This window comes from Silurus aristotelis (genome assembly GCF_946808225.1).
Source record: "Silurus aristotelis genome assembly, chromosome: 23".
Lineage (NCBI taxonomy): Eukaryota > Metazoa > Chordata > Actinopteri > Siluriformes > Siluridae > Silurus > Silurus aristotelis.
The window spans coordinates 17,501,814-17,528,855 of NC_139596.1; the positions used below are offsets into that span (position 1 = coordinate 17,501,814).

The 27,042-nt window shown below is 40.3% G+C and overlaps 1 protein-coding gene across 2 annotated transcripts in view; it reads right to left on the bottom strand.

Moving 5' to 3' along the window:
• srrm4 (serine/arginine repetitive matrix 4) overlaps positions 1-27,042 on the bottom strand; it is a 72,246-nt gene continuing 45,204 nt past the window's right edge. For both annotated transcript variants that reach the window (XM_083527398.1, XM_083527399.1), the window contains 12 exons: positions 26,518-26,661; positions 19,049-19,138; positions 16,684-16,761; positions 16,430-16,456; positions 15,300-15,350; positions 14,182-14,259; positions 11,629-11,746; positions 4,710-4,993; positions 3,683-3,829; positions 3,352-3,432; positions 846-992; positions 1-742 (listed from right to left, as the gene is read on the bottom strand). In XM_083527398.1, the coding sequence (XP_083383524.1) occupies positions 499-742; positions 846-992; positions 3,352-3,432; positions 3,683-3,829; positions 4,710-4,993; positions 11,629-11,746; positions 14,182-14,259; positions 15,300-15,350; positions 16,430-16,456; positions 16,684-16,761; positions 19,049-19,138; positions 26,518-26,661 (1,489 nt within the window). In that variant the 3' untranslated portion in view covers positions 1-498. The remainder of the gene's footprint in view (positions 743-845; positions 993-3,351; positions 3,433-3,682; positions 3,830-4,709; positions 4,994-11,628; positions 11,747-14,181; positions 14,260-15,299; positions 15,351-16,429; positions 16,457-16,683; positions 16,762-19,048; positions 19,139-26,517; positions 26,662-27,042) is intronic.

Below are 27,042 nucleotides of genomic sequence, written 5' to 3' on the forward strand. Positions count from 1 at the left end.
TCTTACGGTGCGTTTTTTCCACAAGGTGATTTATTCACCACATGGCATCCACAGTTTCATCCTATTCAAGTTTTACTCTTGGTTAGCTGGTTAACACCATTAGCTTTGCCTCAGACGTAGTGTTTAAATCAATAGATTAGCACTAATTTTCCTCAGATTTAGCAAACTCCTGGTCTGCTTCCTCGCTAGCTGGTCCTCATAATTTGATAATTTTTTCCTAAATTTCTTGGAAATGTAATATTTTTTTTGCTGAAGTAAAATCTTATCATGTCAGCTTTACACTTTAATGTCAATGACGATTACGATTTAAAGTCATGATTTACACTTTGCTCCAGCTAGCGAGTCATAATTTCCTAACAAGAGCTAGCATGTGTGTCAGATTTAGCTTTCCTCATTTGGGTGTAAATTCCAATCTGTGTTTGTCCATGTTTTGTTTATTTACACCTGCTTAAGTGTGTTCTCGAAATGACGCTATTTTGAGAGAACAGAGTCTGTAAATTAGCGTCGAGCGTGGCTATAGCTGGCTAGCGAGCCGTAGCTCTTGCTGCTGTAGACGGAGCTGAGCGATGAGCTGCGGCTGTAGCTGCGGTACGAAGAGCGGCTGCGGCTCCTGCTGCGGCTGTGACTCGGGCTCCGTGATTGGCTGCGAGTCAGCGAGAATAGACTCCAGGATGACAGACTGCTCGAGCGACTCGAGGAAGAAGGACTCGGGCGGTAGTAGGGGATGGGCCTCTTCCTAGCACTACCGGAAAGAGAGATTGGATGAATACATCCTGCGTTCATTAACGTATTCATTTTTCTGTGACTGTGGAAGATTTTAGGTGATGAAGCTACAAGTCCCGAACCTGGTAATTCTGCGAGCCTCAAGATGGCTGGGTGAATCTCTTCTCCTTTTTCTCATTGGTGAACATGTTCTCCTCCGGCTGCGAGTCCTGCTGCGCTTTGACGGCTTCTCACACGAGCTCCAGCTTCTTCTTCTTCTTTCTCTGAACCTTTTCGGAACATAAGAACAATCTGAATTCAGCACTTATTACCTCATTAAACGTGTTATGATCTAATACAGTGAGGCAGTGAGTTTATATACAGTCAGAATAAAATAAAAAAAAATGGTACTTTGATTTACGTGACAAGAACTGTTATCCAGCTAGACGAGAAAGTTTCATTCAGTGTCTCGTAAGAATAGAATAAAGCTAATTATAAAAACATAAATAAAATGTGAAACTATGACAAACGTGAATCTGGTATATATATATATATATATATATATATATATATATATATATATACATACACTCACCTTCTCCTCCAGTGTTTTTTCCTAATTATTATAACAATATACATTATTACTGACATCTGAACTATGATAATACACATATGGAATTATACAGTCAACAAAGCAGAGTTTTACATCCCAGAATATGTTTTATATTTGAGCTTGTCCGAAGTAGCTACTTGTACATTTAGCTGTGATGACAGCTTGGTGAACCCTGGCCTCTTCAATCGCTCGATCTAATTTCAGTTGAGATGGTTTGGGATGAGTTATAATGGAAAGTGAAGAAAAAGCAGCCAACAAACACTCAACACAACAGGGAACTCTTTAAGCCATTCCATGTGGCTTCCCATCGAGGCTGACAGAGATGTCAAGAGTGCGTGAAGCTGTGCTCAAAGCAAAGAGGGGGCTACTGTAATGGATTGAAATTATAAAACATTATGGATTGTTTAACACGTTTTTGTTTACTACATAATTCTTTCCTAGTTTGTATGTCTTCAGTATTAATGCACAATGTTGAAGTTAATTCAAAAACTTTTGACTGGGGCAAAATATAACTGAGGATAACAACAATACGTTTCAAAAAGATACATATGAAGCAGCTACCGATGCGATACGATACGATTCGCCCTGATACGATGATGCAGTGCGATCCGATTTCTATTCGAGTCAACACAATGCGATTTAATGCCACAGAACCAATATAATGCTCTGCAATTCAATATGGTACTAATAGTTCACATATTTTTCTTGGGTTCAGACAGACAGCAAATCATCACTTTACTTAAGTGCCTTTTGCCTGATGACATTCACACACAGCTTGGTAATGCAAAAAAAAAATCTCCTGTCTGCAGCTCTACCTCTGCCATGTTAATCTTTATTCTACGTGACTCTCAGGACACGCCTCGGTCTCCGTAGTGTTGTGACACTTCATATAATGTATCAAATGTTGGTCACTTTCTAAATAATACAAATTTAGCACATCTACTAATAATTATATAGAAATAAATGTTTTTTTTTTACTGATCCAAATATGTTAAGAACAATAAAATTAATGCGTCACATTTTTTACTTTTATGGTGATGCACCGTGAATATTAATGTCCCTAGTATATATAAAACCTGACCTTCTCAACCCCACTGATACAGTAAGCTGGATTTGAAGCCTCCTTAACAACCCAAACTCATATTACAAGAAAAGTTGGGTGTCTACTGTCAGGCTTTGGTGTACATTATTACTTATATAATAGAATATTCCTCTTATTATTATTATTATAGCTCCGCCCCAATTGTGTAAAATATTCTTGTAATTCATCCTTATAGGTACCAGATGTTTATTTATTTTTTTTGGGAAAGTGTTCCTCACCTCAAGTCTCCAGTGATGTTAATGCAATGCTTCACCTCAGTTCATTACATAACTGAATTATTTCTAAAAACACATGAAATGAGGAGTTACGGATGAAGAACAGGTTCTGTGTTGGATTCCTTTTTTTTTTGCAGTGGTGGACGAAGTACACAAACCACTCGAGTAAAAGTACAAAATGATTTGGCTTCAAATGTTCTTAAGGATCCAAAGTACTATGATTTATTATAACTATAATGTTTCTATTATCATTTTTATCACAAGACTCTTTACTTAATCACTTCAGTTTATGTGAAAGACTCAAATGTGACTCTCAGCACACTGATCTATTAATAAAATGATATTAATGACTCAAACACTGACTGATTAGAGTCCAAAACCTTTTTTTCGACTACTAAAACAAAATCGCATAAATGAGGTCACGTGTGTTGTGACGAGTTCCATTCTGGAGTTTCTTCATCATTTGTTCCTCTCTAAATGTTCTGCTTGATGTTGAACTGATGCTGAACTGTATGTTGGTGATCAGTAGATACACCAAGCGCCGATCAGAACACGTGTAAAACAGAGCGTGCGCTCGATCCTGATTGGTGACTCGCTGTGAAGCGACTGATTTCACTAAATGTAGTTTAGTTAAAAGAAAAATATTTTACTTCGTACTTTGAAAATTACAGTAACGAATTACATTTACTTTTTTAAAGGGTCTAAGCACTGCTGCATACCTCTCTGCTGTGTATCTGGAATGTTTACTGCTCCGTCGACTGCTCGAATCACAGGAGTAGCTGGATGAACGGGAATACGACCTACACACACACACACACACACACACACACACACACACACACACACACACACACACACACACACACACACACACATTTACATTTACATTTTTATAGCATTTGGTATAACGCTCTTATCCAAATGAACTTATGTCATTGACACAACGGAGCAGTGGAGGGTTTAAGGGCTTTGCTCAGTTGGCAGTTTGGTGGTGCTGGGATTTGAACTCATGACCTTCAGGTCAGACGTGTGTTTTATTAGAACTGACACCTGCGGCTGGAGAACGGAGACCTGCTTCTGGATACAGAACGTCTCGAGTGGCGAGAACTTTGCGACGATCGGCTCCTGCTGCAAGACCGAGTTTCTGAACGATGAGAACGATGGCTCACGAATCCAACACAGCTTCCCGACTCTTCACTGGAATTACAAGAAGCACATGAGAAGATGATTAGGCAAGATGATATGAATTTACAAATATTACAAAAGTTATTCAGATGCGAAATAGCGATTTATGTCAAATTAAAACAGATTACATAACAGATAATCCACAGCTGGGCGAATAGTACAGGATGTTAGTGCATAATGTGCAGTTTAAAAACGGCCAGATGTGAAGCAGAGAGCATGAGCCTAACCTACACCTAGCCTAGCTCACCTAACCCTAACCCTAACCCTAGATCACCTTATCACCAACCTTCACAAGCTGAAATGATATTTGCAAAGCAAAACAGACTGAACAGTTACAATAACAGTCTCCAGTGTCAGGAAGCTGATGCTTCTATGAGCTGCATTGAAAGGAATAAAAGAGACTGATGAAAGAATAAATGTTTAAATCTGTGATAACGTTGTTTTAGCAGACACACGAGGAAGTGCTAAGGAAGTCTTGAGGAAGAGCCAAGGAAGTATTTAGAAAGTGCCAAAGAAAGTCTTGAGGAGGTGTTAAGGAAATCTTGAGGAAGGTTTGAGGAAGTGCTAAGAAACTCTTAATGAAGTGCTGAGGAACTCTTTAGAAAGTCTCGAGGAAGTATTAAGGAATTATTAAGGAAGTCTTGAGGAAGTGCAGAGGAAGTGCTTAGGAACTGCAGAGGAAATCTTGAGGAAGTCTTGAGGAAGTCTTTAGGAAGTATTGAGGAGGTCTAGAGGAAGTCTTCATGAAGTGCAGAGGAAGTCGTGAGGCGGTGCTAAGAAACTCTTAATAAATTGCGGATGAAGTCTTGATGAAGTGCAGAGGAAGTCTTGAGGAAGTGCTAAAAAAAAATGGACTTTCCTTTTAATGGACTTACCCATTTAATCCTCTCACCTTTTTAGGTTGTTGAAAACAGATGTGTTGCTGCGTCTTTGTCTGCAGTCGGCTTTCCCCAGAGACCTGTAGCTGCTCAGAGAGTTCCCCGAATCAGATGAATTGTCTAGAAATTTCACTTTCTCCTGTCCCTCCACCGTGACCTGCGCCCTCGAGACGCCCGTCTTAGACGACGGTGGAGAGGACGTGTCATGTCCCGAATCGTAATCCGCACGCCCTTTACCCTGAGCACACGCCGCGTCCTGGACGTGGGACGGTTCAAGCTCAGGACGTGAGTGTACCACCTGCAAGAAAACCAGCCTGTTTTATAAACGGAAGGGAATGAAAGAATCATCTGCACTCAGAGTTCTCGATTAAAGTGCCTACAAAATCACAGAGACCAAAACTACAACATGATTCATTTACAGCACAAAGAACATCGAAAAGATCATTTTTTTTAAAAGTCATGCATAATATGTCTCATGCTAGAAAGGGAAAGAAAAGGGAACTAAAAATATGCACTAAACAAAGAGAGAGGGAGGGGGCAAGAGTGAGTGATTGAGTGAGAGAGGGAGAGCGAGATGAGATATGACACTGAACGAGAGCGTGAGAGAAAGTGTGAGAGGAAAGAAAAAGGGAAGAAAGAAATAGGTGTGTGTGTGTGTGTGTGTGTGTGTGTGTGTGTGTGTGTGTGTGTGTGTGTGTGAGAGTGAGCGAAAAGAGATAGAGAGGAAAAAGAAAAAGGGAAGAGAGAAAGAGGAGGAGTGAATAAGTGAGAAGAGAGGGGAAAAAAAGAGAGAGAGAGGGGAGAGAGAGAGAGAGAGAGAGAGAGAGAGAGAGAGAGAGAGAGAGAGAGAGAGAGAGAGAGAAGAGAGAGAGGTAAAGAGGAGTGAGAGAAAGTGTGAGAGCGAGAAAGAAAGAGAAAGGGAGGAGAAAAAGAGGAGAGAGAGAAGGGAGGGTGGGATGAGAGCCAATGAGTGAGTTAAAGTGCCAGAGAGAGGAAAAAAGAAAAAAAGAACAAGAGAGTGAAAGGAAAAGAGAGGGAAAAGAAAGGCTGATTTAATAATAGGATAATAAATAAGAATAGGAAGAAGAAAAAAGGAGGCGAAAATAAATAAATAAATAAATAAATAATAAATGAAACAGCAGAAAGAAGAGGAAACAGCAAACATGTCATGTCTTATAAATACTGTATAATATCTAATACAGAGACTTCCATCTAGTAGAGTTTAACTAAAATCAAAGCGTTGCGGAATTAATAGAACATTTGGTTTGAGTTTAGGTCCCCTTTAGGTCCCCTTTAGGTCCCCTTTAGGTCCCCTGCAGGAAGAGCTTTTAAAGTCCACCAGCGTCCTACAGTAAGCCCTGAATCTGCGGATAGCATCGACTTACCAATCCAGACTTCCTCCTTAAGTAGGTACGGTGTAGGAAAAAGGGAAGAGCGGGTAACGTAAGTGCATCGTTAAAAAGCGGGAAAATGCAAGAAAAAAAAGACAAATAAGCCGCGTCTTTAAAACCCAAAGCCACTCCCACTGTCTCACTGCTTCACAACACAACGCTTTATTTCCTTCTGGGCTTTTTTTCTTCATTGTATCGCAAAAAGTTACATTTTGTTTTTCCAATAAAACAAATACATTGTTAATATTGTTACAAAATATACTGCAGTATTATAAAGAACATTTACCAAAAATATATATAAATAAATAAATCACATTTAGCTACAAAGGTTATTATTAATTATTTGGGTTTTTTAGACCCCTGAGTGAGACATGTCACTACCCCTCCTGGTTGCAAAAATGTAATTCAGATTTTTTTTTTTTTTAAATATAATATAAATTATATATATATATATATATATATATATATATATATATATATATATATATATATATATATATATATATATATATATATATATAAGATAAATAACATTTCCAAACTCTATTGCAGTGATGCAGAGAATTGGGAAAGTGTCTGATTCTGTAGAATGTAGTAAAATCGAAAGATTTATGGACACCTTTAAGATCACAGAAGACAGCTGAAGGTACATGAACACACGTGAAGATTCGGACTTGTTATTCACAGTTCCGGCCACCAGGGGCCTCCGTTGCTTCTCCATGTTGTCTTCCCTGCATGTTATTACCACCACCTGTATCCAACATGCAGGAATGCTTCTGTCTTTTGTCTCAGGCAGCTCAGTTACATCCAGAGAGACGAGAGACAGGAAGACCTTTTAATGAGCTCAACCCCCGAAAATATTGAAACCATTTGGCAAACTGTGCAAGACGATCGTCTGAAAACAATCCACAACATCGCTGCCATTGTCGGTGTGTCACACGGAACAGTCTAGGCCAGGGGTCTCCAATCTTTTCCAGAAAGGGCCAGTGTGGGTGCAGGTTTTCATTACAACCAATGAATGGTCACACCTGATAGTCATTGAAAATGAAGATCATTAGGTTTGAACAGGTAGAATTTGGTGTGGACTTGCTTGGTTGGAATAAAAACCTGCACCCACACTGGCCCTTTCTGGAAAAGATTGAAGACCCCTGGTCTAGGTGAAACATAATGTGATTTGAACATGTGTCGTGTTGCTGCCAAGTTTGTCCCCAGGATGCTGACCCAGTAGCAAAAGGAACTCTGCATCGAGTACGACCCTGAGACGAAGCAACAGTTTCCACAGTCCCAAAAATGATAAGGCGGGTTAGCAGCTCCTCCAAGTGCATGATAATCATCGTTTTCCACATTAGCAGCATTGGTCATCGAGAATTCACCCCCAGGGGCTGGACCACCAGTAGCAAGTTCTACTGACAGGTTTTAAGGCTTCTGAGTGAGAACATTCGGTGAAAGTGACCAGACCAGACTAGTCTCCAAACTTTTTGATACCACCATCATACATGGCATCAATGTATCCACCTCTCTTCTTACCCTTCTGCACTCTGCCACTCTGGAACAGGGTCAATCAGAACTCATCCGACCTCGTGACCTTTTTCCATTCCTCCAGGATCTTTAATGCTTCCTAGCAAAATAAACTTATTTAACCATAGCTGTGAGTTACATCCTAGAATAAATGATTCACTGATTTGTTCAGGGACTGTTTCTGGAATGTACCTCTGTTTTCCCTTCCTGTCTCCAGTTTTTGTCGTCTTGCTTGTCGTTTTGTTCTGATGAGTTTTCTTTTCTGAGGAGAATTTTTGGGTTGTTCATTTATATGACGTGTTTTTTCCCCTCCCCACCACTCGCTGTCTCTTGTGTGGTAACATTTAGGCTGATGTAAAGATGAGTCATGAATGAGAGAGAGAGAGAGAGAGAGAGAGAGAGAGAGAGAGAGAGAGAGAGAGAGAGAGAGAGAGAGAAACTGGCAAAGGAAGAGACACAGAGAGACAGAACTGAGACAGAAAAACAGTGAGAGAAAGAAATAGATAGAAATAGAGAGTAAGAGAGAGAGGAGTGTAGACAACGAAAGACTGAAAGTAAGAGAAATGAGAATAAAAAGAGAGAGAAAGACAGACATAGAAATAGATTGAACTAGTCAGACAAAGAAAGTGACACATGGACAGAAGAAAGAGAGATAAACAAAAAGAGAGAGAGGGACAGACAGACAGATAGACAAGAAGTGACAGAAAAAAAGAGACAGACAGGCAAAAAGTGATAAGTGACAAGAGAAAAGACAGAAAGAAAAAAAGAGAGAAAGAGACAAAAAGAGTGACAGACTGTAAGAGATAGAAATAAACACCAAGGGTGAGACGAGTGAGATAAAAAAATAGACAGAGACTGACAGAGGAAAAAGAGAGAAAGAGAGGGAGAGAGAGGTGGAATCAGACACTTTCTATCTCTCTTTCTGATCATATCAGACTGAGTAAACTCTGCATTGTGTACTGAGGCATGTCTGATAGCGGACATGTTTAGCGTCATTTAGTGTGTCGAACAGCAGCTTCGGTTTCTTTGTAGTTGAAGTTACAGCATGTGGATTTACCTGAACTTCACTCGCTGTCTGTTTTAGCTCACGTGAGTACAATTCATAAACAATATCAGACTCGAATCGCCAGTCACGTTAAAACCACGTCTTTTTTTGCAACCAGGTCGCGTGCACTCTTCGCATTCACACAAACACACACACACACACACACACACACACACACACACACACACACACACACACACACACACACACACACACACACACACACACACACACACCAGATTGCATGTTGTAACTTCCTGAACTGGTTTTGAACCGAAACACAATCCAATATTTCAGAATATTTTCCATTCGTAAGAAATATAAAAAAAATATTCAACAAAAATTTACCACAAATTCCAACGTTTCATCAGTTCACATTGACTTTTCCTTCACTTGCAAATCTTTAACACACATTTATTATACACACATTTACACTGTATGAGCAAAAGTATTGGGACACCTGACTTCCACCCACATGCGGTTCTTGTCCAAACCATTACCACAATGTTGAAGGCACACAATTGTATCGTGTCTTTGGATGCCGCATCATTAAATTTTCCCTTCACTCGACTCCACTGGGAGACTCAAACAAAAGCCAGCTTTATGAAGATCTGCTTTCCATGGGTTGGATGTATGTTGAAGATCTCCTGCTATAGAACTCAACCCTACTAAACATGAATGACTGTGAATGCTGACTGCACCCCAGGCCTCCTCACTTCACCCACATAACTTCCTGACTTTGATAACATCCTTGTGGCTGAATGAATCTTCACAAATCTCCACAAAATCTGGAGGAACAAATATTATCAGGGGGAATAAATGGAGACTAAATGTGAAAAAGCTCTTAAAATCACATACCAATTTTATGGTCAGGTGTCCGCAAACTTTTGGCCATATAGTGTATTTCAGGATTTCAAAAATAAATAAATAAATAAATAAATAAATAAATAAATAAATAAATAAATAAATAAATAAATTATAAAAATGCTCATGTTGGAGAATAACACCAAAGCCAGGTAATTAGATAAAGAGTAATTTGGGAAGTGTGTGTGTGTGTGTGTGTGTGTGTGTGTGTGTGTGTGTGTGTGCCAGTGTTCACTCTGAGAGGGATAAAAGGTTAGATGAGAATTAGAGTGTGTGTGTAATTATCGGCGCTGGGAAACACTCGAAAGCCCACTCTGGTTTAAAAGTTAATTAATGCAAATCTCAAACTTGTGTGTATACGTGTGTGTGTGTGTGTGTGTGTGTGTGTGTGTGTGTGTGTGTGTGTGTGTGTGTGTGTTAGAGAGCTCCTGAATATGATCCTCAGTGAAGGGTTAAATGAAAAATCACTTTCGTCCAGAACATTCGGAACAGCAGCAGATGTGACGGCGAATTTGACGTTGTGTTTGATGAGAAAAACGAATAGAAAAGAAAAGAAAGAAATGAATAGTAGCTATAATTAATAATTTTCGCTCAGATTGTTTTATTTGTACACCATCATTCATTTTTTTCCGCTCATTTTGGCCTACTTGAGAATTAATACTTTTCATTATCTCTCACACACACACACACACACACACACACACACACACACACACACACACACACACACACACACACACACATGAATGTCTCAACACATATTACTATTATATCTGCCTTTTTCTACTGGCTAATTATTTTTCATGACAGAGAAAGAAAAAAACGACAGTGAGAGAAATAGGCAGACACAGAGACAGAAGGAAAGAGAAACAGACAGAGAGGCAGTGAGACATAAAGTGAGACACGCACAGAGACACAGACACGCAGACAATCAGGTGGTGTGAGAGACAAAGAAAGAAAGAGAGAGAGAGAAAGTGAAACAACAGAGAGAAAGAACAAGGGAGTGAAAGAAAGAAAAAGAAAGAAAGAAAGAAATAAAGAAAAAAAGAAAGAAAGAAATTAAGAAAGAAAGAAAAGAAAGAAAGAAAGAAATTAAGAAAGAAAGAAAGAAAGAAAGAAAGAAAGAAAGAAAGAAAGAAAGAAAGAAAGATTAAAATTGCTATGATCAACCTCACTTATGATTTCAGAAAAAAAGAAAGAAAGAAAGAAAGAAAGAAAGAAAGAAAGAAAGAAAGAAAGAAAGAAAGAAAGAAAGAAAGAAAGAAAGAAAGAAAGAAAGAAAGAAAGAAAGAAAGAAAATGGCTATGGTCACACTCAATTATGATTTTAAAAAGAAAGAACGAAAGAAGGAAAGAAAGAAAGAAAGAAAGAAAGAAAGAAAGAAAGAAAGAAAGAAAGAAAGAAAGAAAGAAAGAAAGAAAGAAAGAAAGAAAGAAAGAAAGAAAGAAAGAAATGAAAATTGCTATGGTCACCCTCACTTATGTTTTCAGAAAGAAAGAAAGAAAGAAAGAAAGAAAGAAAGAAAGAAAGAAAGAAAGAAAGAAAGAAAGAAAGAAAGAAAGAAAGAAAGAAAGAAAGAAAGAAAGAAAGAAAGAAAGAAAGATTTAAATTGCTATGATCACCCTTACTTATGATTAATGATGAATAATTATGATGAAAGAAAAATGAGAGACAGACAGAAAGTGAGACAACAGAGAGAAAACGTGAGAGAGAAATAGAGAGTAAGAGAGTAAAAGAAAGAACTAGACGGATAGGCAGAAGGAAAGAGAAACAGACAGAGAGACAGACATAGAGTGAGATAAGGAGAGTAACATTTCTATCCTGAGTATTTCTCTGGTTTGTGTGTGTGTGTGTGTGTGTGTGTGTGTGTGTGTGTGTGTGTGTGTGTGTGTTATTGTTAGAAGCAGATGTTCTGTACTGTACTGATGTATAAAACAGCACTCTCTCGTTCCTTCCTTCTCTCCCATTAAACGGCAACAAAGAAACAATTTTTTTTCAAGATATTTCAGAGAGCAGCAGTGGGGTGATAGCGCTCCGAGTCTCTCTCTCTCTCTCTCTCTCTCTCTCTCTCTCTCTCTCTCTCTCTCTCTCTCTCTCTCTCTCTCTCTCACTTACTGTGCACTTGGAGGGGATTTTAGTGGCGAGCTTCACTGCTGAACACCATTCAAACCCTCTTCGCTCTCCAGACCTGCGACTGCTGCGCCGAAAGCCTGATTTATTGCCGTCTTCACATCTACAAGCACACAATCATATCAGCTGTGTGAATGTTGTATTGAATTGTTGTATGTAGCATCAGGGTTCAGGAGGAATGTTGTTTCATTTCACTGTGTACTGCGTCAGGTTTATACGGTTATAATGACAATAAAAGCTTCTTGACTTGAGATAATATTTACACCTAAAATCCCCGTTATATATGTTCTATCGAGTAGATTTCAGTGTGTAGGAGGAAAAGAGTTGGGAGACTGTCTAAAATAAAAATAAAAAAGAATGCAATGATATACAAATCTCATTAATTTCATTTTTATTCACAACAGACCATAGAAAACATAGAAAATGTTTAAACTGAGAAAATAACACAAAAAATAAGGTAATTTTGAATTTGATGGCTGCAACACGTCTCAAAAAAACGTTGTGTCGAGGCAACAAAAGTCTGTAAAAAGTAAGTGTTAATAAAATAAAAAAAAAATGTAAAATGTTGCAACTAATGAGGCTAATTTTACAGCAGGTTGGTAAGATGATTGGGTATAAATAGTGTGTGTTAGAGAAGTGTCTCTCAGAAGTAAATCTGTGAAAAGACTGTGTCTACAAATTGTGGAACAATATCAGAATAATGTTCCCCAACATGGTGGCACTGCATCCAAAAGAGTCATTATTCTGATGGAAATCACTCCATGGGCTCATTAACACCTCCAGAAATAAATGTCTGTGAACACAGATTGCAATGTCATTCACAAATGCAGGTTAAATCTCTATCATGCAAAGAAGAAGGCATGCAGGAACATGATCCAGATCCTTTCCATGAACACCACATCCTCCGGAATAAAGAAGAGCGGGATCATCCGGCTTGTTATCAGCGCTCAGTTAAAAAAGCTGCATCTCTAATGGTATGGGAGTGCATTAGTGCCTGTGAAATGAGCAGCTTACACATTTGGAAAGACTCCATCAATGCTGAATGGTATATACAGGTTTCAGAACAACAAATACTTCCATCCAGAAAATGGCTTTTTCAGGGAAAAATATTGGAGCATCTGCATTCTGCATCTCTTACAATAGCATGATTTTGTAGTTGAAGAGTCCAGGTGCTGAACAGGCCTGGTTGCAGTCTGCACCATTTAAAAATATTTGGCGCATCATGAAACAAAAAACACAACAAAGAACACCCAGAACCGTTGAGCAGCTAAATCCTGTTTCAGACACACATGGGACAACGATCCTCTCTGAGAACTTCACCAACTGGTCTCCTCAGTTACCAGATGAATATGAACAGAAGACATGATGCTACATACCCTGATTTGGCATGAAGCCTGCACAGCTGGCATTCAGTCAGCACTGGCATACGGCATGTGAACTGAACATGGCCCGGTTATGGCGGAGATAGAACCGTCTTTAAGGCAGCAAAAAAGATATGGACCAGTTGTTAAGTGTATTATTTGGCCCAGATGTTAACTATGGAACTGTGGGACTCATACAGTACAGACCAAAAGTTTGGACACACCTTCTCATTCAAAGAGTTTTCTTTATTTTCATGACTATGTAAATTGTAGATTCACACTGAAGGCATCAAGGGCTATTTGACCAAGAAGGAGAGTGATGGGGTGCTGCGCCAGATGACCTGGCCTCCACAGTCACCGGACCTGAACCCAATCGAGATGGTTTAGGGGTGAGCTGGACCGCAGAGTGAAGGCAAAAGGGCGAACAAGTGCCAAGCATCTCTCGGGGAACTCCTTCAAGACTGTTGGAAGACCATTTTAGGTGACTACCTCTTGAAGCTCATCAAGAGAATGCCAAGAGTGTGCAAAGCAGTAATCAAAGCAAAAGGTGGCTACTTTGAAGAACCTACAATATGACATTTTTCAGTTGTTTCACACTTTTTTGTTATGTATATAATTCCATATATAATTCCACATGTGTTCATTCATAGTTTTGATGCCTTCAGTGTGAATCTACAATTTTTATAGTCATGAAAATAAAGAAAACTCTTTGAATGAGAAGGTGTGTCTTTTGGTCTGTACTGTATGTGTGGCAGATCTTATTTAAGAGTTAAATATTTCAGATAATATAATTCTATATAGATCTATAATTTCAGATATTTTAGATATTTTTTTTATATTTTAAATATTTTCATATACACAGCTTTTTACCCTATTCCTGTTTGCAACGTGAGTTTATTGCTCTTTATCAACAAGGTTTTAATTTTGATTTTAATGCTAGAGGTAAACATGGGCCTGTCCCAACTTTTTAAAAACCTGTTGCAGCTATCAAATTTAAAATGACCATATTTTTTCATTAAAATTGGTATATATTCTTAGTTTATGTTTTTTTGTGAATAAAATATGGATTTATGAGATTTTACACCAAGTTTTCTGGAATTGAGATGGAACACTCTTTGAATATGTGTGTGTGTGTGTGTGTGTGTGTGTGTGTGTGTGTGTGTGTGTGCGCGCACACCTTGCAGTGCTGGAGGATCTCCAGTCAGAACTCTCCTCTCTACGTGATGGATGTCTGTGATGGGAGTCACTACGGGACCTGAAACACACACACACACACACACACACACACACACACACACACACACACACACACACACACACACACACACACACACACACAAACCTGAAACACCAGAACACACTGAGATGTACTGAGTATAAAGTGTACAGAGGAGATCGCAGGAATGCGAGAGCTGCAAAAGCAAATACATTTTTCATTCAAAGCTGTTGAACAGAGACAGTCAAAAAAACACAGTTTAATTTGCTAATGAATTGAGGAAACACACACACACACACACACACACACACACACACACACACACACACACACACACACACACACACACGTACATACACAAACCTTTCCTTTTCTTGCTTTTCTGCTCTTTTTCTCACACTTTTACTCCCAATGCTTCTTTCACTCTTTCTCTCCCTCCTTTTCTATTTTACTCTTTCTTTGTCTTCTGTCTTTTCTGATATTCTTCCTCTTATTATATCTGACTCACTGTCTCTTAATTTCATTCTCTTTCTTTTTCTTTCTTCCGCTCTCTCTTTCTCTCTCTCTATATATATATATATATATATATTTATCACTCTGTCTCTCGCTTATTCTCTATTTTATTGCTGTTTGTCTCATTTTTATTCTTCGCTCTCAGTTTCTGTCTCTCATACTGTCTTTTAGTTGCTCGGTTTCTGTCTTGTGTTCCTCTTCTCTCTCATTCTCTCGATCTTTCTCTTTCTTTCTCTTTTTCTCTCTTACACTGGAGCTGGGAAAGTTGAGAAGTATATGATGATTTCAGTCCAATCATGAAACTGTGTGTGTGTGTGTGTGTGTGTGTGTGTGTGTGTGTGTGTGTGTGTGTGTGTGTGTGTGTGTGTGTGTGTGTGTGTGTGTGTGTGTGGCTATATGATTGTATACTGTATTGTTTTGCTAAATTACAGTAATACAGCGGGATTTTATGCAGATACATTGATCCAGCACTAAAAGAACAATAAGCAGCTGCAGAATTGTGTTTTTTTTAGTTCTCAATGTTAAAACCAACATGATCTTAAACTTCAAGGATTTCAGAGACCAACCTCTTTTTCTGTTTTCTGGTTTCCTTCAGTTTGCGTCTGCTGCTCGAGGAGCTGTATAATCAAAAGCACATTATTGAGTAAAATATAATGTGGTACCTTTTGGTACCAAATAAATAAAACCCCACACTTTCTCACCTGTTTGTCAGTCACAATCATATTTATATTAAAACAGAAACTTCTCCAAGAAATTCCTTCTTCAATACAGTAAATACTTCATAGATAAAGCATAAATACTGCTGTCCAGTTCTACCCGCTAGACATAATGAATAAGCGAAATACTTCTAACTTGACATTTAGCGCCTGAAAGTCACATTGAGGTAATAATACGACTGAAGGGCAGGTTTTTTTTGTTTTGTTTTCATTCGTATTTACTTCACTCATTGTTCCGTTTGGTGTCCTGATCATTTTACGTAATTTAAAACACCACGATTATTTTTAACATTTACAAGAATATTTAGTCTTCATGCTCTATGTTGAGTTTGGTTTCACTAATAATTAACATACATTTGCATAAAGCATTAATATATTTCCATGCGCATGTTTATTAGATTCTTAAAAACTTATTAAGTAGTAATTTAAGGTACATTTAGAACAGATACAATGTGCGAATAAATTGTGATTAATTATTAATCAGCAATCAAATATTTTAATGATTGACCTAATATTATGATGTGAGGTTCAGTTTCCAGCGTGACACTAAAACAGGTGGTAACAATCACTACTTTTTACTGAAGTCCATGTCAGAGCACAAACTTCTTTACTTTCACTTGAGTGAAAAAAAGTACAGTCAAAACTTTTACCAGAGACTTTTACAACACGAGTATCTGTACTTTTACTTGAGTGAAGGATGCGTTTACTTTTGGCATCTCTGAAAGATTAATGTCTTAATAACTATTGAGCTACTTCTTTACAACCATATTACCTTCACACACTCTCACACACACACACACACACACACACACACACACACACACACACACACACACACACACACACACACACACACACACAATACCTTTTATTGCTACTAAATCAGGACTTCAGTGTACTATATTAGCCCTCATTTGTAATTTACAAAGGATTTACAATAGAAAATGTTTGTCTTTTTTGTCTTTTTATAATGGTTGTACCTGTGTCTTCTCTTCATGGAGGCAGCACTGTGAAAGAGACAGAGACAGAAGTAAAAAAGTGGAGCAAGAGAGAGAGAGGGAGAGAGAGAGAGAGAGAGAGAGAGAGAGAGAGAGAGAGAGAGAGAGAGAGAGAGAGAGTTGTCTTCATTAGCAGTGTGTGTTAAAGTAATAAAAACGTGTAAATTAGTGAGATCGTAGACGCGACTGCTAAGTGATTAGTAATCAGCCATAAAAAGGCTCTGACATCTGCTCACCTGTGTTGCTTTCTCTTCTTCGAGCTCTTCTTCTTCATCTTTTTCTTGCGGAGAGGGGACGGACTGGAGGAGTGACACCTGCACATAAAACAGCTTCCGGTCAGACCAGACACAGCCACGTCACAATTTCATTGCTAGATCATGTTAAGACCACGTGTTTGTGTTTGTACAGTGGTTAAGGCTCTGGGTTACTGATCAGAAGGTTGGGGGTTTAAGCCCCAGCGCTGCCAATGTTGGGCCCTAAAGCCAGGCACTTAACCCTGAGCAGAGTGGCGCAGTGGAAGTGTGCTGGACTCGTAACCTAGAGGTTAATGGATTGAATCCTTCCTCTGCTTGTCCTCTGAAGTGATAGCACAGTGATTAAGGCTCTGGTTTGCTAAACGAAAGGTCTGGGGTTCAAACCCTACTCTTGGGCCCTTAACCCTCTGTGCTCCAGGAGCATCACGTGTCACCCAGGGACATTGCTGGGATATGCAAAGAAAGACTTTTACTGTGCTGTAATCTATATATATATATATATATATATATATATACAGTAAGTGCCTGACTTACATTGGAGATGCGTTCAGATGACCCCATTGTAACTTGAAAATGTCAGTAGACAGGCGACAGGTGCCTCCCCAGGAGTATTGAAGTACGGTGAAATTGTAATTTCTTAATAATTTAACACATAAAAGTAAATAATTTAGCAAAACAGAGCAATTTACAGTACCGCATTGTAGAAACTGTATATGTATGTAGCCGGTTTTTTAATGGCACAAATTTTATTAACGTGCAATTAATTATTTCATTCATATATTTATATCATTCATATTATTATTTCATTCATTCAATTATTTCATTGATATTTCATTACGTGCAGACGTAATGAAAATTTGCATTTTTATAAAAAAAATAAAAATAAAGTAAACATTTTTTTAATGACTAAATATTTGTATTACTGATACGCCAAGTCTCAAATCCGCCACGATGCACAGATCCGGGAATTAAAACCGTCCGTGTGGAAACATAGCGAAAGTTGCGTTTGGTGACCCGATGATTTACAGCATTTAAAGCACCATAATTACTTTGAAATATTTACAAGAATATTTCGCCTTCATGCTCCATGTTGAGTTTTGTTTCACTAATAATAAACATACATTTGCATAAAGCATCAATATTCGTCCATGCGCATGTTGATTAGAGGATTAAAAATTTTAATGTATTAAGGTACATTTAGAACGGAAGAAAATGTGCGATTAAGTTGCGATTAATCACGAGTTCACGCATGACAATATACAGATAAATATAGATATAGAGAAAATGGATAATGCTTTACAAATATTTACAACTGTAAGGAACAATGATGGATCGGGATTCGTGTGAAGTCTTGCCATTTCTTTGCCATTTGTCTTTTGATGGATTTTGATTTTGCCGTTTGTGTGAATGTCACTTTTTTGGTATTTTCACCGTCATCAGTTTTCTTGTTTCCTGATTTATTGATATTGCATTTTAGATAGATTTTTTTTAACCCCCTGATATTTCGTTTAATAAACCTCCTGCACATGGAGTAGGGTTAGAGGCTGTTAGAGGCTGTTAGAGGGTGTTAGTGGGTGGAACAGCACTGAGGGGTTACAGGGGGGAGAGAGTGAGACACAGACTCTATTATAAAGGCTTTATTAAGCATTATGAATATTAGTGTAATGAACAGCTATATTTTATCACTCTGGCCTTTACACTCACACACAGACACACAGACACACAGACACACACACACACACACACACACAGACACACACACACACACACACACACACACACACACACACACACAAAATGATGGTCATTTTTCTGGTCATCTATCTTTCTTTCACCCTCAATGTTTCTCTATTTCTTTCACTTTCTCTAACTTTCTCTTTCACTTTCTGGTTTTTGCTCTTTTTCTTTCACTCTCTCCTTTTCTTTCACTTTCTCTTTTTCTCTCTCTCTTTCTCTCTCCTGCTCCCTTTCTGTTTTAGTCTCTCTCTTTCTCATACTTTCTTATCATACTTTCTTATCATATACCTTATCATCCACTCTCTCCTTTTCCACATCTTTCTTTCTTTCTTTCTTTCTTTCTTTCTTTCTTTCTTTCTTTCTTTCTTTTTTTCTTTCTTTCTTTCTTTCTTTCTTTCTTTCTTTCTTTCTTTCTTTCTTTCTTTCTTTCTTTACCTTTTTTTTTTTTAATTCTATAATTTCTCTGCATTGTCTGCATTTCTGTCTGACTTTCTGTATATTACTGTCTCTCCCTCTCCATCTTTCTTTCTCTTTTTTCCCACTACCTCACTTCCCTCTCCCTTTCTTTTCTTCCGCATTTCTTTCTCACCACCTGTTATTTGTTACTGACCTTTCTCCCCTCCTTTTTCTGATGGATTTTTTCTTCTTCTTTTTTGCTTTGGTTGCCAGCCGAGGGGAAAAATCTGCATCAAGCGACGCACTGCAACAGAGAGAGAGAAAGAAACCGATGAAATGCTGAGAGTTGACAAAGACTCGGAAAAAACATCATCATGTGTGTCTCCAATAACAAAAAAAAAAATCATCTGGGAGAAATCTAATCACATTATACACAGTACATGAAGAAATGGGTGTGGCTTGTGCAGAGAGGCGTGTCCTCCACATGGTGCTGACCGGATAAAAAAAAAACTGGAAGATGGAGAGACAGAGACTAAGAGACAGAGAGACTGAAAGATGGAAAAAGAGAGAGTTGGAGCGACAGAGAGACGGAGAGAATGAGAGACGGAGACATGAGAGATGAAGAGACTGAGAAACAGAGAGAATGAGAGACGGAGAAACTGAGAGATAAAGAGACTGAAAAATGGAAAAACGGAGTTGGAGAGACTGAGATAGAGAGACTGAAAGATGGAGAGACTGAAAGATGGAAAGAGTGAGAGTTGGAGCGACAGAGAGACGGAGAGAATGAGAGACGGAGACATGAGAGATGAAGAGACTGAGAAACAGAGGGAATGAGAGACGGAGAAACTGAGAGATAAAGAGACTGAAAAATGGAAAAACGGAGTTGGAGAGACTGAGTCAAAGAGACTGAGAGTCTGAGAGTTGGAGAGAATGAGAATCAGACACATGAAAAGATGGAGAGGTGGAGAGACTGAAAGAAAGAGAGTAAGAATGAAAGCAATTGAGAGTAAGAGAGAGTCAGAGAGACAAATAGACTGAATCAGAGAGATGGAGAGACAAAAGACGAAAGACTGAGACTGTGAGACTGAGAGTTGGACAGATTAGGAGTCAGAGAAACTGAGAGACAGATTAATCGATTCATAACTAGTTGATTGCTGGAACTTTTGGCAACTATAACTATAGCTATTGGCAAAAATCCATACCGATAGTTTTTCTGGGTTCAGTCCGTTGCTGAAGTGGCTGAGATGGTCTGCTGTAATTGCAAGAGCAACCTCTAGAGGTGAATCACTAATGCCACTTGCTGTTTGAGTACAGCCCTCACATTTCAGCAACCATTTTAGTAAATCTTCTTGACGGAAATACTAAAGAAAGGAAACTTGGATATATTTTAGTCAATGTGCTGTTTGTATAGCAGTACAGAAACGTGAGCAAAGCCACACGTTCTATTCATCATGTTCATGTTTTTGTCTGCTTTACAGTACCATACAAACAGGAACTCGGAACAGACCTCTCAAGGGTCCACCAGAGAAGTTGAGTCCTCCTGCTGTGAGTCAGGTGCAGAAGCTGCTTCAAAAAAACAGACTCATGAGTGCTGCAGCATTGCTTTAAAGGTTACAGAAGCGGAAGGTCCGGGTGTCAGTGATCAGATCGTACGCCACACACTGCAACAAGGCCGTTTGCAGGCCGTCGTCCCAGTAGGAGCCTCTTCTGAAGCTGCTCACAAGAAAACATGCAAAGAGTTTGCTGACGAACAACCTGTCCAAGCATGGTGGTGGTAACATCATGGTCTGAGGCTGCATGAGTGCTGCTGGTACTGGGGAACTGCAGTTCATTGGGGAAAACATGGATTCCAACATGTACTGTGACATTTGGAAATAGTACATGATACCCTCTTTTTAGAAACTGACTGAGTGGCGGTTTTCCAACATAATAACGACCCTAAACACACCGCCAAGATAACAACTGCCTTGCTAAGGAAGCTGAAGGTGATTGTGTGGCCAAGTATGTCTCCAGACCTGAACCCTATTGAGCACCTGTGGGGATCCTCAAGCGGAAGATGGGGAAGCGCCATGCGTCCCACATCCAGCAGCTCTGTGATGTCATTATGGAGGAGTAAAAGTGGATCCCAGCAATAACCTGTGCAGGTCTGGTGAATTTCATACCCAGGAGGATTAATGCAGTGCTGGATAACGATGCTGCTCAAACACAATATTCACACTCTGGACACAGTTTTGACATGTTCACTGAGGGTGTACTCACTTTTGTTGGCAGTTATTTAGACAATAATGTCTGTGTGTTGAGTAATTTATAGAGGACAGTAAATCTGTACTGCTACATTCTCCAGTAAGCACCATTTTGCAATGATTATTAAATGTGTTGAACCTTTTTATGGGAGGTTGAGAATAATTTGTACGGTGTGGGAGTGAAGCATTGTGGTGGGAAGGAGGGGCTATGAGGGGGTGAGGGGTGTCATCTCGCCTGGGGTGCCAAAAAGTCTATAATCCCCCAAGTATGATCCAACCTAACTATCGGTATCTGTAAAATCCACTATCAATCGACCTCTAGATCACATGACACTCTAACGACACATTCGACTAATTATACAGCTTCTAATGGCGACTGATGAACTGAACCACTGATCTAATTGCAACTGCTGTTGTGCGATGTAGATATATCACGTGTAGATTCCTGGCAGAATATCCGTCTGAAAGACATGTGGAACATTTTGGAAAGAAATAATGACCAGGAACATGTCTGGCTTGTTATTTACAACCGAATAAAACCGCCAAGTAGGTAGGAAATGTGTTTGAGACAGAGCCGAGGTTTGGGAATAGAGGATGTAGATGATGCAAAAGTAATAATAAGGAGGTGAAGAGTGCGATGAGATGGATGAGTGTCTGTGGTGCAGTGAAGGGAGTGAGAAGAGAGAGAGAGAGAGAGAGAGAGAGAGAGAGTGTTTTGTGCATTAGTGAAGCTGTCTCACTTCAGATGCTGATTAAAAACAGCGAGTGTCATTTCTGCTTAATTAGAAAGTGTTGTTACTAATTACACCATTCTTGCTATGACACTCTCTCTCTCTCTTTCTCTCTCTCTCTCTCTCTCTCTCTCTCTCTCTCTCTCTCTCTCTCTCTCTGTCTGAATAAGGTTTGCTTAGTGTAAAGATGCACATTTACTTTTTTCGTATCTCGATCATTCACACCGAAACCGATTTATCCCATTTATCGTCCTTTTTGCGAATCGCTCCACGTAAACAGATAGATTTCAGTAAAAGTCGCACTAAAAGCTTTCTGCGCTCAGGGTCTCGCGCTTTGCTCGTAAACACGATTCGTCTAGATTTGCGAGATTTCAGCTAATGGACTTATTGCGCACTTATTGCGAAGGTATTACTTCGAATCAGCGCCAATCCCTCCAACAGAGCGCGAAAGCCTGTGATGCGTGCTGCTTGTTTTCGTTTCAGTCGTCGTTGTAAACCGGCTGCTTGGAAAATACGTGAAAAAGAAACACACTCGTGTGTCATGGTTAATGAGAAAATAATCAGTGGCATGGCGGTATAACTAAAAGACAATTTCTTCTCTCTGAAACAGTTATTTTTATTCCTTTCCTAAAAAAGAGATTTATAAAAGACAATGATAACAATAATAAATCGTGCTTTTTATCCCTTTATAATTATATTCAGCATATTTCTGGTCTCTTTCAGACAGACAGACAGACAGACAGACAGACAGACAGACAGACAGACAGACAGACAGACAGATAGATAGATAGATAGATAGAAGGATTTGTAAACATAAGCTGCAAAAGCTGTAAAGTAGCTATATCTTTACAAGCTGTGTGTGTGTGTGTGTGTGTGTGTGTGTGTGTGTTGTTTCTTTTATTTTTTTGCCTTCTTTGACCTTTATCAGCGTTTCCCTCATATCACACGTCCCATGCGCTACGACCTCGAGGGCACATGGATGATAAGTGACTATGGTGAAGGCTATGGAGTTTGGCTAGACGGATGATAGACGTCAAGCAGAGAGATGTTTAAGCGTCTGTTGAGCGAGTGACGCCTTCGTGCCTTTAAAACTCAAGGATGCGTCCCGCTGACCTTCTGCCAAACAATAAGAATCCTGTTTACCAGCAGCACGGCCCGGACAGGCTTTTAGATTCGGCCGCTCGGCTTGCGTGTCTGCAGATCTGTTCATAATGAGGAAAAATCCTCTGCCTGTTCACCCACGACACAGTGATATTAAATAGGTTTCCTATAAAATAGGTAAGTCCGCTATGGTGACTGACTAATTTGGGCGATACAATTTTCACATTTAAATATTTTTCAAATATGGCTGGATTGAGACAGATGTGTGCATAGATAGGCAGGTTGGTAGGTTGGAAGGTAGGTAGGTAGGTAGGTAGGTAGGTAGGTAGGTAGGTAGGTAGGTAGGTAGGTAGGTAGGTAGGTAGGTAGGTAGGTAGGTAGAGAGGTAGGTAGGTAGGTAGGTAGGGAGGTAGGGAGGGAGGTAGGTAGGGAGGTAGGTAGGTAGAGAGGTAGGGAGGTAGGGAGGGAGGTAGGTAGAGAGGTAGGTAGGTAGGGAGGTAGGGAGGGAGGGAGGTAGGTAGAGAGGTAGGTAGAGAGGTAGGGAGGTAGGAAGGGGGGTAGGGAGGGAGGTAGGTAGAGAGGTAGGGAGGTAGGTAGAGAGGTAGGGAGGTAGGGAGGGAGGTAGGTAGAGAGGTAGGGAGGTAGGTAGGTAGAGAGGTAGGGAGGTAGGTAGGGAGGTAGGTAGGTAGAGAGGTAGGGAGGTAGGTAGGTAGAGAGGTAGGGAGGTAGGTAGAGAGGTAGGGAGGTAGGGAGGGAGGTAGGTAGGTAGAGAGGTAGGGAGGGAGGGAGGTAGGTAGGTAGGTAGGTAGGTAGGTAGGTAGGTAGGTAGGGAGGTAGGTAGGTAGGTAGGTAGGTAGGTAGGTAGGTAGGGAGGGAGGTAGGTAGGTAGGGAGGGAGGTAGGTAGAGAGGTAGGTAGGGAGGTAGGTAGGTAGGTAGGTAGGTAGGTAGGTAGGTAGGTAGGTAGGTAGGTAGGTAGTTAGGGAGGGAGGTAGGTAGGGAGGTAGGTAGGTAGAGAGGTTGGGAGGTAGGTAGGTAGGTAGGGAGGTAGGTAGAGAGGTAGGTAGGGAGGGAGGTAGGTAGGTAGAGAGGTAGGTAGGTAGGTAGGTAGGTAGGTAGGTAGGTAGGTAGGTAGGTAGGTAGGTAGGTAGGTAGGTAGGTAGGTAGGTAGGTAGGGAGGGAGGTAGGTAGGTAGGTAGGTAGGTAGGTAGGTGAGGGAGGTAGGTAGGTAGGGAGGTAGGTAGAGAGGTAGGTAGGTAGGTAGGTAGGTAGGTAGGTAGGTAGGTAGGTAGGTAGGTGGGTAGGTAGGTAGGGAGGGAGGGAGGTAGGTAGGTAGGTAGGGAGGTAGGTAGAGAGGTAGGGAGGTAGGTAGATAGGTAGGTAGGTAGGTAGGTAGGTAGGTAGGTAGGTAGGTAGGTAGGGAGGTAGGGAGGGAGGTAGGTAAGGAGGTTGATAGGCAGAGAGGTAGGTAGGGAGGGAGGTAGGGAGGTAGGGAGGGAGGTAGGTAGAGAGGTAGGGAGGTAGGTAGAGAGGTAGGGAGGTAGGGAGGTAGGTAGAGAGGTAGGGAGGTAGGGAGGGAGGTAGATAGAGAGGTAGGGAGGTAGGTAGAGAGGTAGGGAGGTAGGGAGGGAGGTAGGTAGAGAGGTAGGGAGGGAGGTAGGTAGGGAGGGAGGTAGGGAGGTAGGGAGCGAGGTAGGGAGGGAGGTAGGTAGAGAGGTAGAAAGGTAGGGAGGGAGGTAGGTAGAGAGGTAGAGAGGTAGGGAGGTAGGTAGAGAGGTAGGGAGGTAGGGAGGGAGGTAGGCAGAGAGGTAGGGAGGTAGGGAGGGAGGTAGGTAGAGAGGTAGGGAGGTAGGGAGGGAGGGAGGTAGGTAAAGAGGTGGGGAGGGAGGTAGGTAGAGAGGTAGGGAGGTAGGGAGGGAGGTAGGGAGAGAGGTAGGGAGGGAGGTAGGGAGGGAGGTAGGTAAAGAGGTGGGGAGGGAGGTAGGTAGAGAGGTAGGGAGGTAGGGAGGGAGGTAGGGAGAGAGGTAGGGAGGTAGGTAGGTAGTAAGGTAGGCAGGTATGGAGGTAGGGAGGTAGATCGATCCACATACACTACATGAGTTACAAAAGTTTGTGGACACTTGACCATAAGATTTGTATGTGCTTTTTGAACATCCCATTCCACATTTAATCCCCTTGTGCTGTTATAAAAACTCCAATCTTCTGGAAGATGCTCCATTAGATTTTGTGAAGATTTGTGGACATTTATTCAGCCACAAGGTTAGTAAAGTCAGGTACTGATGTAGGTGATGTGAGGAGGCCTGGGTTGCAGTCAGCGTTCACATTCAGTTTAAATCATTTTTGTTTGTGGAGCACCATTAACAGTGGTCATTGATTTAGAGCTGGTTAAGCACTTATAAGTCCGTTCGTTATTATTGTAGGTTCGTCTCTGATAACCGAGCCAATGGTGACTGTGGAGAGCAAAAAGAAGTTTTATACTTGTCACATGTACATTACAGCACAAATAATAACTAAAATAGTTTCTTTGTATATCCCAGTGATGTTAGGATTCTGGGGGCAGAGCGCAGGGTCGGTCATGATCCTGGTGCACAGAGGGTTAAGGACCTTGCGCACACATATGGCTGGAAAAGTCAGGTGACCAATTCTTTGGTCAAACAAGGAATTTTGTTTGGAATGCAAGGAATGTTTCTTTCTTTAGATAGGATGCATATTATATATATATATATATATAAAACCTGTTTCTATTTCCTGTTTAATATGTGCACACTGAGACTGGTTGCACTCTCTTTTCTCAGGGATGCAAATTTCATCATTTCGAAAATTTCCAATGTAAAAATGTTTGCTTTGAACCGATTGCAGGGATTTACACCGAGCCTGAATCGATTACCTTCTTACAACCGAGTGTTTGTATTTATTTACATGTTTGTTTCAGCAGGTGTGAAATGGGTGAGAGAAGCTCAGTAGTTTTTTTTTAATTCTCCGCCACACCTGAGCTTTGGAGCTGCGCAGGCCAGATAAGAGTGTTTGTGTTTGCCGTCAGCGCTTCCGAAAGTTTTGCTTTCCAGCGATTGTGAGGAGAAATGAAATGCGCCTGTGTGTAAAAAAGAGGCGGAGGTGTGAAAAGACTTGCAAATGTAGTCCAAGTGCACTGGAGATGAAGAATAAAGAAAGACAGAAGGAAAGAAATAAGCACTGAGACGTGTGCATTTGACCTTCATTTCTCTTATCAGATTAAACGTCAGATTATCGTGTTGAAACTTGAAGGTTTTGAAGCTCTCCTTGGGGCTGAAGTGTGAATTATTCGGAGAGAGAACGATAATAAAAAAATTAATCTGGAAAACATCAGCGGGAGGTTTGAAGATCAGCAGCGTCACGAGTCGATTTAAATGTCAACTTCATCAACTGAACACAGAAGGGAGTAAAACTGATACCGCACACAGTAACACGAGGGAAATACAGAAATAAACAGACAGACAGACAGACAGACAGACAGACAGACAGACAGACAGACAGACAGACAGACAGACAGACAGATAGATAGATAGATAGATAGATAGATAGATAGATGTACGGTCAGAGAGATATACAAATCATCAATCTTCTCACACACCTGTGACAGCTGTGACGGCGTCTGTGACGTTTACGCCCTCGGTGCTTCCTGTGTCTCTTCTTCTCCGTCTCCTTCAATTCCTGCTTCTCTCTCTCTGGTGGGGTCTCGCTGGGTTTCGCTGCCACACACACCGACGTCTCCAACCTGCACCACGAGACCCAGACAGAGACCCTGTATTTTCACTGTAACATTATTACTGCAATATACAGAAACATCCACTGAGCTCTCTCACTCATTTACTTTGGAAATTCAATTAAGATGAACAAAAAAGACATGCACACACACACACACACACACACACACACACACACACACACACACACACACACACACACACACACACACAAATACATATTCCTACTTATATACATATTGATATTTTCAAATTTAAAATCCAGTTCTAGATTCTGTCAATTCCTAATTTGGGCTTCACATAATGGATATATTTACTTTATTTGTATTTGGTTTATGGATGTATTGTGGAAGACATGTAGGTGGTTCATTTAAAAGAGGCAGATGCATTTC